At 42.0% G+C, this 12,808-nt stretch overlaps 1 protein-coding gene across 1 annotated transcript in view; it reads right to left on the reverse strand.

The window, feature by feature from the left end:
* LOC124722469 (feline leukemia virus subgroup C receptor-related protein 2-like) overlaps positions 1 to 2,886 on the reverse strand; it is an 82,594-nt gene extending 79,708 nt beyond the window's left edge. Inside the window, exon 1 of the mRNA XM_047247625.1 lies at positions 2,596 to 2,886. Within this exon, the coding sequence (XP_047103581.1) occupies positions 2,596 to 2,886 (291 nt within the window). The remainder of the gene's footprint in view (positions 1 to 2,595) is intronic.
* Between the last annotated feature and the right edge of the window lie 9,922 nt (positions 2,887 to 12,808).

The raw sequence follows: 12,808 nt of genomic DNA on the forward strand, positions 1-12,808 counted from the left end.
TTCCCCTCTCTGTTTAGGAGTGGAAGAGGAAATGGAATGACTAGCATTGGTACAGAACACGCTCCGCCATTCACCGAATGGTGGCTTGCGGAGTACGTATGTAGATAAAACAGACATAAACGAAACTAAAACAAAGGTAACTGTGTGTGTGTAGGAGGTGGACATTCTGAATTGTGAAATATTAAATGTGGAAAAGAGACTGTAAAGGAACAGGACGTATTTTTCTATCTGTTATGTAGTATGGATAAAGAAGGAATATTTAGGAAAGACATACCAGAAAGAATTGCACGAGGTAAAAATGATTTGTATAGCAAGTAACTGCTGCTAATATCCAAAACTATAGTCTTTGAGATCAGAAAAATGTGACAAAAAGCTATGTTTGGAACACAACTCTGTATGGGTACGAAATAGTGACTGGCAGACAGAAATGAAATAATCATAAGTCTGTAAAAATTGGTTTTACAGAAGACTATCGAAGATCAGATGCATTGATCGAGTAGGGAATTAAAACATAATGTAACGAGTTATCGATAAAAATATCAAATGACGAACTTAATAAATGGAAGATATGGAATGACTGAACAAATAATTATTATGCATTGGTATGAAAACTGTAGCTAAATGGATGATAGAAGGAAAGAATGGCAGGAGCAGGCCTAGATATGGAAGTTCAATGACGATGTGGAACGCAACAGTTATGCTGAAATGAATAGTGTTTGTGGCAAAGGACGGATATGGTCATCTGCATCAAATCAACCTTAGCGTTGATGACCAAAATAACGCTGCCGACGTCGAAATTTCTTCTGTATTTATTCACTATTATCACTGGTTGAATATTGGGCACTGCGATCGTCTGAGAGAAGGTGACGTCTCACGACGAGGACTTATACAAAATTCATACGTCATCTTTTGTGCTGATAGTCGCACCGCTTTCGTATTAGGTAAATGGACGATCATTTTACCGTACAAGAACATTAGTATGGGCACAAAGAGTTTGTCTTATCAAAAAATATCTTAAACATCAAACAGTTCAACGCTAGGTGCTTGAAAATTGATCTCCCGAATACAGAAGAGAATGTCTTCAGATTCTCTCTGGAAGCCCCTTGCTGCTAGGAGTTCTCCACCTGTAACCTGTTGTGCTGAAATTGGTTTCGCAATAATAATATTCTCTTCGCACTAATAACGATATTCACTTCGTTTCATTGTTACTTACACTACCACACATCGCGTTAAGTCATCTTAAGCTGCTCTGAAGTAATCATATTCTGTGTTGACACAACTTGTTCCAAACCAAACCATTTCATGTCTAAGATAAAATCGACCGTGCTGCGGAAACAACACGTGCATTTTGTATATTTTAAGGACGTCCTAATTGTGCACATAAAATCTTTAACCGCATTTTTTGTGTCTTAATAGTGTGTCATCTGGATGCTTCAGCCATTTTAAATCTGCTGTGAAGAAGCCTTTACATGAGGGATGACAAATGTTATTAATACAAAAATTATGGTGATTTTTTTAATAAATGGACGGTTCTCCAGCTCGGACAAAATTCTGGACTATTCTCGACATAGACCTCACAATAGTGAATAAGCAGGATGAATATCGGTACTAAAAATGGAATTAAACATTTTTCACTAGTGTGTTGAAAACAACTTGGCACTGAAATCATGTTCCACATCTCTTCAGACAAATTTACTAATTTATGTACTGCATATTACGCAGTGTTAAGAAAATAACAGAACGTTAACATGCTCATTTCCCTGTTTTCATCCATTCATATCCCACTGAAGATATTACTGAGCGAAACCACATTTAGCTTTGAAATGTCATTTGCACAAAAATGAATAGGAAGATAAACTTTTAAGTTACTGTTCATACTGGCACTTGATGTCCCAACTCATCACCATAATTAAAGATATGAATGAAGAACGATTTTTAATTTACAACCGCATCCAACTACTAATCAACAAAGTATGTAGCATTATTCAACGAACATTTTCAGTAGATTTTTCATGTACAGAAGACTGTTAATGACAAATCACAAGTTTTCAGAGTCAAAGTAAAAACTTCTCTCCTGACCAACACCACCTATACCTTGACGAAAAACGTAAGGTTTAATTAATTGTGGTACGATGACTGTAGTTCCCTGAAATGCATATACGAGTTCTTCACGTCTGCTCGATTGTTCTTGGGTTTGTAGCACACCAAACTGAAGTGGAAAATGGAAACTCTTTCTTGGAAAAAGGAATAAGGCTTATTTACGTGACCCAGCTACCCTGATCTAAGTTGAACGCAATTTTCCCAGATCACTCTATATTAATTCAGGGGTGGTTCCTATTGAGAGGCCATGGACGAGACCTTTCGCATTATTAACCTTTCTAAAACAGGAAAAATCTTATACTGATTTATTACTACGTCGTTTACTATTTGCATTTTGGCATTTCATTGTTCAGTAGTTTTATATTTCTAATTATTTTAAGTTTTAGGAGTTTAATGACCTGTTCCATCACCACTTGTCATTGAAGAGGAGGTATATTGGATTAAATATAAATAAACAGATGAAACTATCGGAAGCCAAATCGAAATTACGCTTACCTTCTGCTTGATGAAGGCGGATGCCGGAAATACAAATGGAATGTAGGCCAACATAAAAATCACTGAAGTCCAATCGACGGCATAGCTGCTAACATTGTAGTATTTTTGTATCAAGTTTCCAACTATTGCGTATTGTATCCACTGCCACGTGTTACACATGGAGAACAATATGAAGATGGCAAGGATGACCCATCGCCGGCGGTAGACTTTGAACGCGGTCGGTTGGTCGCCATGTGGCCGTGCCTCCGCATCTTGCGTCGTGCGCGAACCGTAATTATTCTTGATGGACATCTTCCGCGCCGCGACGTTTGCGATGGACTCCCGGCGGGCTCAAGGTGCCGGCACTTATGTACTTGGCGCCCAGTGTCACATGCCGGTGCCTAATCCCGACTCCTCTCCGTCGTCTTACGTACGCCAGCACGTGCTCTCAGCCGAGTCACGTGTTAAAGCCGAGTCGATTGTCTTTCGAGATTAGCACGTACTGGCAAACAATTCTTAAAAAAAGAAAACTAACGTACAATATTGGGACAAGGATTTGTGATCTGCTGTTTGAACTGAAATTTTATCATGAGGACTGAGTAACTGACTGGTGTAACTCTAAATGATGGTAGCTTAAGGCAGTATGAGGAAAAAAAGTGTGAAGGGAAGCGACGCGGCTACAAATTTGAATGTGCAAAAACAAAAATTAATATAAAAAAACGTACTGTCACAGGGTAATTTGTTAGAAATATATCTAAGGGAAGTTTGCTTCAAAATTTGTCCAAATGGATTTAGTTTTCTCTGTTTTCACTGATTTACAGACACACACACACACACACACACACACACACACACACACACACACACACACACAGTATATATGTCTATAAGAAGCGCGAGGGCACCGATAGATTAGATTAGATTAGATTAATACTAGTTCCATGGATCATGAATACGATATTTCATAATGATGTGGAACGAGTCGAATTTTCCAATACATGACATAATTAGGTTAATTTAACAACATACTTAAGTTAATATAATAACTTTATTTTTTTGTGTTTCTTTGTTTTTCTTTATTTTTATTTTTTTTATTTTTTTTAAATTTTTTTTGTTTTTTTCTTAATTTATATCTAAAAATTCCTCTATGGAGTAGAAGGAGTTGTCATTCAGAAATTCTTTTAATTTCTTCTTAAATGCTTGTTGGTTATCTGTCAGACTTTTGATACTATTTGGTAAGTGACCAAAGACTTTAGTGCCAGTATAATTCACCCCTTTCTGTGCCAAAGTTAGATTTAATCTTGAATAGTGAAGATCATCCTTTCTCCTAGTATTGTAGTTATGCACACTGCTATTACTTTTGAATTGGGTTTGGCTGTTAATAACAAATTTCATAAGAGAGTATATATACTGAGAAGCTACTGTGAATATCCCTAGATCCTTAAATAAATGTCTGCAGGATGATCTTGGGTGGACTCCAGCTATTATTCTGATTACACGCTTTTGTGCAATAAATACTTTATTCCTCAGTGATGAATTACCCCAAAATATGATGCCATATGAAAGCAATGAGTGAAAATAGGCGTAGTAAGCTAATTTACTAAGATGTTTATCACCAAAATTTGCAATGACCCTTATTGCATAAGTAGCTGAACTCAACCATTTCAGCAGATCATCAATGTGTTTCTTCCAATTTAATCTCTCATCAATGGACACACATAAAAATTTGGAATATTCTACCTTAGCTATATGCTTCTGATTAAGGTCTATATTTATTAATGGCGTCATACCACTCACTGTACGGAACTGTATGTACTGTGTCTTATCAAAATTCAGTGACAGTCCGTTTACAAGGAACCACTCAGTAATTTTCTGAAAGACAGTATTGACAATTTCATCAGTTAATTCTTGTTTGTCAGGTGTGATTACTATACTTGTATCATCAGCAAAGAGAACTAACTTTGCCTCTTCATGAATATAGAATGGCAAGTCATTAATATATAATAAGAACAACAAAGGACCCAAGACTGACCCTTGTGGAACCCCATTCTTGATAGTTCCCCAGTTTGAGGAATGTGCTGATCTTTGCATGTTATGAGAACTACTTATTTCAACTTTCTGCACTCTTCCAGTTAGGTACGAATTAAACCATTTGTGCACTGTTCCACTCATGCCACAATACTTGAGCTTGTCTAGCAGAATTTCATGATTTACACAATCAAAAGCCTTTGAGAGATCACAAAAAATCCCAATGGGTGGTGTTCGGTTATTCAGATCATTCAAAATTTGACTGGTGAAAGCATATATGGCATTTTCTGTTGAAAAGCCTTTCTGGAAACCAAACTGACATTTTGTTAGTACTTCATTTTTACAGATATGTGAATCTACTCTTGAATACATTACTTTCTCAAAAATTTTGGATAAAGCTGTTAGAAGGGAGATTGGACGGTAATTGTTGACATCAGATCTATCCCCCTTTTTATGCAAAGGTATAACAATAGCATATTTCAGTCTATCAGGGAAAATGCCCTGTTCCAGAGAGCTATTACACAGGTGGCTGAGAATCTTACTTATCTGTTGAGAACAAGCTTTTAGTATTTTGCTGGAAATGCCATCAATTCCATGTGAGTTTTTGCTTTTAAGCAAGTTTATTATTTTCCTAATTTCAGAGGGAGAAGTGGGTGAGATTTCAATTGTATCAAATTGCACAGGTATGGCCTCTTCCATTAACAGCCTGGCATCTTCTAATGAACACCTGGATCCTACTATATCCACAACATTTAGAAAATGATTATTAAAAATATTTTCAACTTCGTAAAGTTTTCATTCAATTTGATGGTAATACTGTCTTCCTCTGCTCTTGGTTGACTTGTTTCTCTTTTAATAATATTCCAAATTGTTTTAATTTTATTATCAGAGTTGCTGATTTCAGACATGATACACATACTCCTGGATTTTTTAATAACTTTTCTTAATATAACACAGTAGTTTTTATAATGTTTGATAGTTTCTGGGTCACTACTCTTCCTTGCTGTCAGATACATTTCCCTTTTCCGGTTACAAGATATTTTTATACCCTTAGTAAGCCATGGTTTGTTACAAGGTTTCTTACGAGTATATTTAACTATTTTCTTGGGGAAGCAGTTTTCAAATGCATTTACAAAAATGTCATGAAATAAATTATATTTTAAATTGGCATCAGGTTCACGGTACACCTCATCCCAGTCTAACTGCTGTAGGCTTTCCCTGAAATTTGCAATTGTTAAATCGTACTACTTTGGAGGACTGTTTAGTATTGCTGAATGGAGCTATGTCATATATTGTAACTAGCTGTGCACCATGATCAGAAAGACCATTCTCAACAGGCTGAGCATTTATCTGGTTAACCTTATCTTGGTCTATAAAGAAGTTATCTATCAGTGAGCTGCTATCCTTTACCACCCGAGTAGGAATATCAATAACGGGTGTCAAATTGAAAGAACCGAGTAATACTTCAAGGTCATTTTTCCTATTACCCTCTTTCAGAGAATCTACATTGAAGTCCCCACAAATAATAATTTGCTTTCCCCTGTCTGACAGATAGCACAACAAGGAGTGTAACGGAGGAATACACTTCCGGACAAAAGAACTAAGTAGAGTGCTAAACTCACTATAAAGTGTAAAATCTTACTTCAGTGAGTGATTAATAAGCTCACCGGATAAAATTTTAATCGCCCCGTTAAAAGAGCTATTTGGTCGCATTGGACTGACGTGTAGGGTTGTTATAATTAAACTTTCCCTAGTTGAGAGGGCCTTCATGGAAAGCGAGTGATCGTAGGACAATGAAACTTCGTGGAAACATTTATAAGGACATGTGGAAGAGAAATAACGAATAAACCAATGAAACAAACACATTTTAATTTCCAAATCAGAGGCTTACATTTGTTAATTGCGTACCATGTGCACGTTCCAGGTTAGAAACGTTGCTAAGTGTGACGATCATCTGTATCGATAACAGTCTGAAACCGCACTACTGGTGCCTAAAACATCCACATGTGATGTTGTCTACCTTTCTCGCTATGCTCATCTTCAACATCCAACATGTGTTGGTGTACCACTGATAAACCCTGTCCTTCAGGTAACCCCACAGCGTCAGAAATCACTCGGGTTCAAATCTAGTTATCTTGGTGGCCACGCAGTTTGGAAAGATCGGCCAATGATTCGGTTTTCTCCAAATGTGTTAGAATTAGCAGAGTGACCTAACGTCCAGCGTGAGGTGCAGCTCGATCGTGTATCAAAACACTTGAGTCGTAAGTACCTCTCTCGCGTAGGGCAGGGATCACGTGTTGGCGAAGCAGATCACAGTAACGTTTGCCATTCACACTGCTTGCCCTTGATCCTGGAGGTCTGAGTTTCCTATACGTCCCCGTAAGAGTACCGGTGCCTAACGGCAAGTCATGACACTAACGCTACTAACCACGCAAATCCAGGAGCACACAGACTAAGCGTCATTCCTATAAAGTTGGCTAACCATACGTAAAATAGCTTTCCTGCTACTCTAACTCAAGTAGCGAAAGTTTAGTTATAACCACTCTGTCGATGGTGTATAACTGGTACCAGGCGATCACGTGACCCTCCACGTGGCAGGTGGGTGTATGGAATCACCGCGGTACGATGGGTCGTGAAAAAATCGATGAAAGGAGCAATCGTATTTCAATGCGACCGTTGACCGCGCCGTGAATGAGATTGTCCGATATTTTTGTGTACTAAAGCAGACTGTCCAAGCACTCACAGCCATGTAACACTGTGTGATAACAGTGGTTGTATGAAGATCGTAACTGACTAAGACTGAAGATGAATGACACTCCTTGTCAGATACAATAGGTTTCAAATCCGAGACGAATTACTGCTAGCAATCAATATACGTCCACCCCAATCAGTTTCCATGCTCACACTGCGAAACAACGTGCAGCGGCCAAATTGAACCGGCTACCTCGCCAATGGTCATTGCAGACAGCAACACATAAATCTGCACGTATTCAATGGGCCAAATAACAAACAGTAGTGGTGTGTAGTGTGGTCCGACGAGTCGCTGTTTTATGCCTTTTCAATTGATACAGCACGGGACGTACAATGAGACCTTCAATCAGCAATGTTTGGAGGGTGCAGTTCAGGCTGGAAATTGTTCTGTGAGGTTCGAAAGATGTTTTTCGTACCGTGGCTTGAGCCCATGCCTTCAGGTTACCATAAATATTTACTAGGATGTTTATCTCAACATTATCGGTACTCAGGTGTTGCCCTTTCTTCTACATAAACATGATGACTATGCTGTGCAAACTTCTGTCTTCCAAAATGACAACACCCATGTGCACGGGGCTGCACGGATACGCTACTGGTTTGATGAAAACTCAGGCACCTTATCGCATCTTGACTGGCCCAGTAATTCACTGGATCTTAATCTCATATAAAATACCTGGAACTGTTTGGAAAACCAGGTCAAACGTAGCAATCAGCATCGCTCCCGCAATTTAGTAGCTTTACGGGATGTGCGAGTGGCTTGAGCTGGATATCTGACGCATCAAGAAACTCGTGGACTCTCTTTCTTACCGAATTCAAGCCCTTATCAAGACTGGAGGCGGCGCTACACGGTATTATAATTACTTTTCGAGGGGGTGACTAATTCATTTTTCATTATGCTCACTCTTAAAAACGAAAGTATCATATGCGAATTAAAGATATCTAATGCAAAGAAAGGTAGAATGAAAGTAGAACAAAATTGCAGTTTGGACGGGGAGTTATTACGAACGGCGGACGAAAAGACGTCGAAAAAGGCTTTATTTTACAAACACACTGGTTGGAGACATGATGAACGCCTGTGAATGAGCTTGATTCTCGATTTGACGAAAACGGAGTGTCCGATACCTTACGAAGGCGATGTGGATGTTGATGGTGATGATGATGATGATGGTGATAATAATGATGATAATGATGATGATAATTCTGGTATACCTTTGCCGACAAATCTGAAAGCCCTCCACAATACGTGAACCAAGACGGCAGCCGCTAGGCGGCGCTCCTCATACACGCATAGAAAAAAAGTTTTGCATCACCTCAGTTCCGAGAGTTCCGGAACCTGTGCAGAAAATTGGAATGGAGATCAACATAAACATCATTTGCACCCTTGCTATTGCACATGAAAACCACACGTTGGATGTTGTACCACCGTACAGCGAGACCTTCAGAGGTGGTGGTCCAGACTGACGTACACACCGGTATCTCTATTACCCAGTAGCACATCCTATTGCATTGATGCATGCCTGTATTCGTCGTGTCATATTGTCCATAGGTTCATCAAGGCAATGTTGATCCAGATTGCCCCATTCCTCAAGAGTGATTCGGCGTACATCCCTCAGAGTGATTGGTTGGTCACGAGGTCCATAAACAGCCCTTTTCAATCTATCCCACGCACGTTGGATAGGGTTCATGTCTGGAGAACATGCTGGCCACTCTAGTCGAGTGATGTCGTTATCCTGAAGGAAGTCATTCACAAGATGTGCACGATGGGGGTGCGAATTGTCGTCCATGAAGACGAATGCACCGCCAGTATGCTGCCGATATGGTTGCACTATCGGACGGAGGACGGCATTCACGTATCGTACAGCCGTTACGGCGCCTTCCATGACCACCAGCGGCATGCGTCGGCCCCACATAATGCCACCCCAAAACAGCAGAGAACCTCCACCTTGGTGCACTCGTTGGACAGTGTGTCTCAGGCATTCAGCCTGACCGGGTTGCCTCCAAACACGTCTCCGACGATTGTCTGGTTGAAGGCATATGCGACACTCATCGGTGAAGAGAACGTGATGCCAATCCTGAGTGGTCCATTCGGCATGTTTTTGGCACCGCGCTGCATGGTGTTGTGGTTGCAAAGATTGACCTCGCCTTGGACGTCTGGATTGAAGTTGCGCATCATGCAGCCTATTACGCACAGTTTGAGTCGAAACATAACGTCCTGCGGCTGCGCGAAAAGTATTATTCAGAATGGTGGAGTTCCTGTCACGGATCCTCAGAGCCATAATACGTAGGTAGCGGTCATTCACTGCAATAGTAGCCCTTGGGCGGCCGGAGCGAGGCAAGTCATCGACAGTTCCTGTCTCTCTATATCTCCTCCATGTCCGAACAGCATCGCTTTGCTTCACTCCGAGATGCATGGACACTTCCCTTGTTGAGAGCCCTTCCTGGCACAAAGTAACAACGCGGACGCGATCGAAACGCAGTATTGACCGTCCAAGCGTTGTTGAACTACAGTCAACACGAGCCGTATACCTTTTCCCTGGTGGAATGACTGAAACTGATCGGCTCTCGGACCCCTCTCTCTAAGAGGTGTTGTTCTTGCATGGTTGTTTACATCTTTGGGCGTGTTTAGTGACATCTCTGAACAGTCAAAGGGACTGTGTCTGTGATACAATATCCACAGTCAACGTCTATCTTCAGGAGTTCTGGGAACCGGGGTGATGCGAAACTTTTTTGTTGTGTTTATTAGCGTGCGCTGCTGTCCAAGCCTGAGCGCCAGGCGCGGGCCGCGTCTCAAGCGCCAGCCTATCGCCGCCCGTCAACAGTGGCGGGGTCCAGATCTCAGTCGTGTTCCGACTGCGCCTACGTATCGCTCGTTGTACGCAACGTTGCTTTAGCTTCACATATTGCTACGCCTAGGTTCGCGATTTGGTTTACACTCCGGACCTGTCATTCCGTCTTGTTGTCCTGTTGTTCGTCCACCGTTGTCGTTGTCGTTGTGCTTTGTTCTTTGTCCTTGGTGGGTTTTGGCTACTCACCTTTCGACGCTCTCGACCGGTCGCCAATATCTCCCGATCGTGTCGTATTCCGGTTACTATAATGATTCCCTTGAAAAGGACACAGCCGACATTGATTCCGATCCTAGCTTGTCCTCGCCCATAATGTTCTTAATGTTTACAAGACACTAAACCCTAATCTCTCACCCTGCTCTCCCTCCTGCCAATTTAGTTCAGAGCTGCAACTCCATTTCAAGGAATGCAGTGATATTTTTGCCACTTGTTCCAACTCTCAGTCTCTCACTTTCCACCAGCCCTCTACCAGGGTATTTTTGTCTCCGCATTGATGTGAAATCTAAACTTCCAACGATCAAAACTATACCAATCAAACAATAAAAATAATATTAATATTAAAACCATTTCTAATTACCTCAATGTCAAGTTGACGTCCTTACCTTTCGTTTCTTCAAACTTCCATAAAAACTTCACAGAACTATTACTGAACTATTACAGCCACTCTCTTTCCTCGCTAGTCGACAAATTCCACTTGTGGAATGCATTGCTGGTCGCCTTATGACACATACTTCTTAACTTTCAAGTTGCTAGTAATGATGTATGAAGCAGTTCTGCGCGCTAAAGTCTGGAACCGCGCGACCGCTACGGTCGCAGGTTCGAATCCTGCCTCGGGCATGGATGTGCGTGATGTCCTTAGGTTAGTTAGGTTTAAGTAGTTCTACGTTCTAGGGGACTGATGACCTCAGAAGTTAAGTTCCATAGTACTCAGAGTCATTTGAACCATTTTTTTGATGTATGAACAGCTGTGACAACAGCTTTAACACTGCAGACACGTGTGCCTTTTTAGAATAGAGGCCCATACTTTGTTGAAGAATCGGTAAGACTTGGGAGGAGAACAACATCTTAGAGAAAGACTTCCTTGTTTGCAAGACCCGCTGTTTACAAGTGGATACATCCACGACGATACCTGACAGAAAACCCATCAAAACATCATCCTGCCTTTCGTCTTAATTTATGCTACGAATCAAAAGCAGGAACGCACATGGAACCTGATACCCAATGGGGAAATGGCACAAGGGTTAGGAAGGCTCACCTAGAGCACTCCGTGTGTGTTGCTGGAAGCCTCATTCAACATGTTGAAAAGGCTGTTTCTGCAGCCATTGGGGGAACTGGGTGAGCCATGCGTGGCTCGTATTCGCGCCATCTCTTATTTTACATCATTTTTTTTACCATACTGCCATCTCGTTATGTTTGTTTCAATTTCTGTTGGATCTGAGTTGCTGCTTTGCCTGCCCGTGAGCGGCAGCAGCAGTGCTTATCAATATAGCCCTGCCGTATTATCTTTACAGACTGCTATTAGTTCCCCGTTGACATCTGTCGTGCAGCGAGTTGGAACGCGCCTGCAGTGCAGTTCGGACCTGGGAGTCGTAGAGATGGGACGCGGCGGAAGTCGGTCAGGTTGGAGCAGTAGTGAGGCTTGGATAACCATGACGCGCCCGACTGTCGCCGGCACACATGACTTGAACTGGGGACGGTCTTGGTTGATCGTCGGTTGGTCGGCTTACCAGACGACGTGTATTTGCTCGCCGGTCCCTTACGTGTGGGCGGTGTGTGTCTCAACTCGTGGTTTGGCCATGTCATTGCTCGGTCACTGCTTTTAGCATTGGTTGCGTTCTTCGCCCTAGTGTTTGTGAAATTGTGTGTAGCTTGTGATGTCGACTGCTCAGTTATTTTGTGCTGTCTCCATGCTGGTGTGTAAGGAGTCGGTCGGTTGGCGTTGAGCAGCGAGGAAATCTCCGCGGGGCTTGGTTTGGCCGGGCCCCGCTGGCGGTCTCTACGCAGTGTTGGAGTGTGTGGCGCTGTTCCCATTGCTACGAGGTCCGTGGCTCACCGCAACCCTGGAAACGAAAGTTGAGTTTGGATTTAATTTACGAGCAAGTCAAGACAGTACACATTGTGCCATTTGGTTCTCGTCGTTGGCTGTTGGGACATTCCCATGAGAAACACCGTATGTGTTCGAGTTGGCGAAGGTTTAGCTACCGTACAGTGGAGTCTAACAGTATTTGGTTATTTGCAATTGAAGTGCACCAGTGGAATTTTCTGCCTTGTGGCCGTTAACGTTCCGGTTACCTGCCCTGGCCGTTGACGTAAACTTAGGCAGTGTCCTTTCCTCACCGTGTTGTCGCTGTCCAGCACGGTGTGTAGTTCGACAGCTTAATATGGGTGGTTGAGGGCGTCCATGCCTTTTACGTTTGCATTGACCTCCCGGTTGTGTTCTGGTCGAGTGGAGCGCAAGTTACCTTGTCGGTGGGTCTGTTAGTTGGGTTGTCCTCGGATCGAGAATGGTTGAGCCGACTGCCTGTCTCACCTAAGTGAAAGTTAGTATTTCAAGTGCTGTCTGACCTACGAAACTTCTGAGCGCCGTTAGCTGCACTGCCTTTTCTTATTTT

Source organism: Schistocerca piceifrons, chromosome X, assembly GCF_021461385.2.
Source record: "Schistocerca piceifrons isolate TAMUIC-IGC-003096 chromosome X, iqSchPice1.1, whole genome shotgun sequence".
NCBI lineage: Eukaryota > Metazoa > Arthropoda > Insecta > Orthoptera > Acrididae > Schistocerca > Schistocerca piceifrons.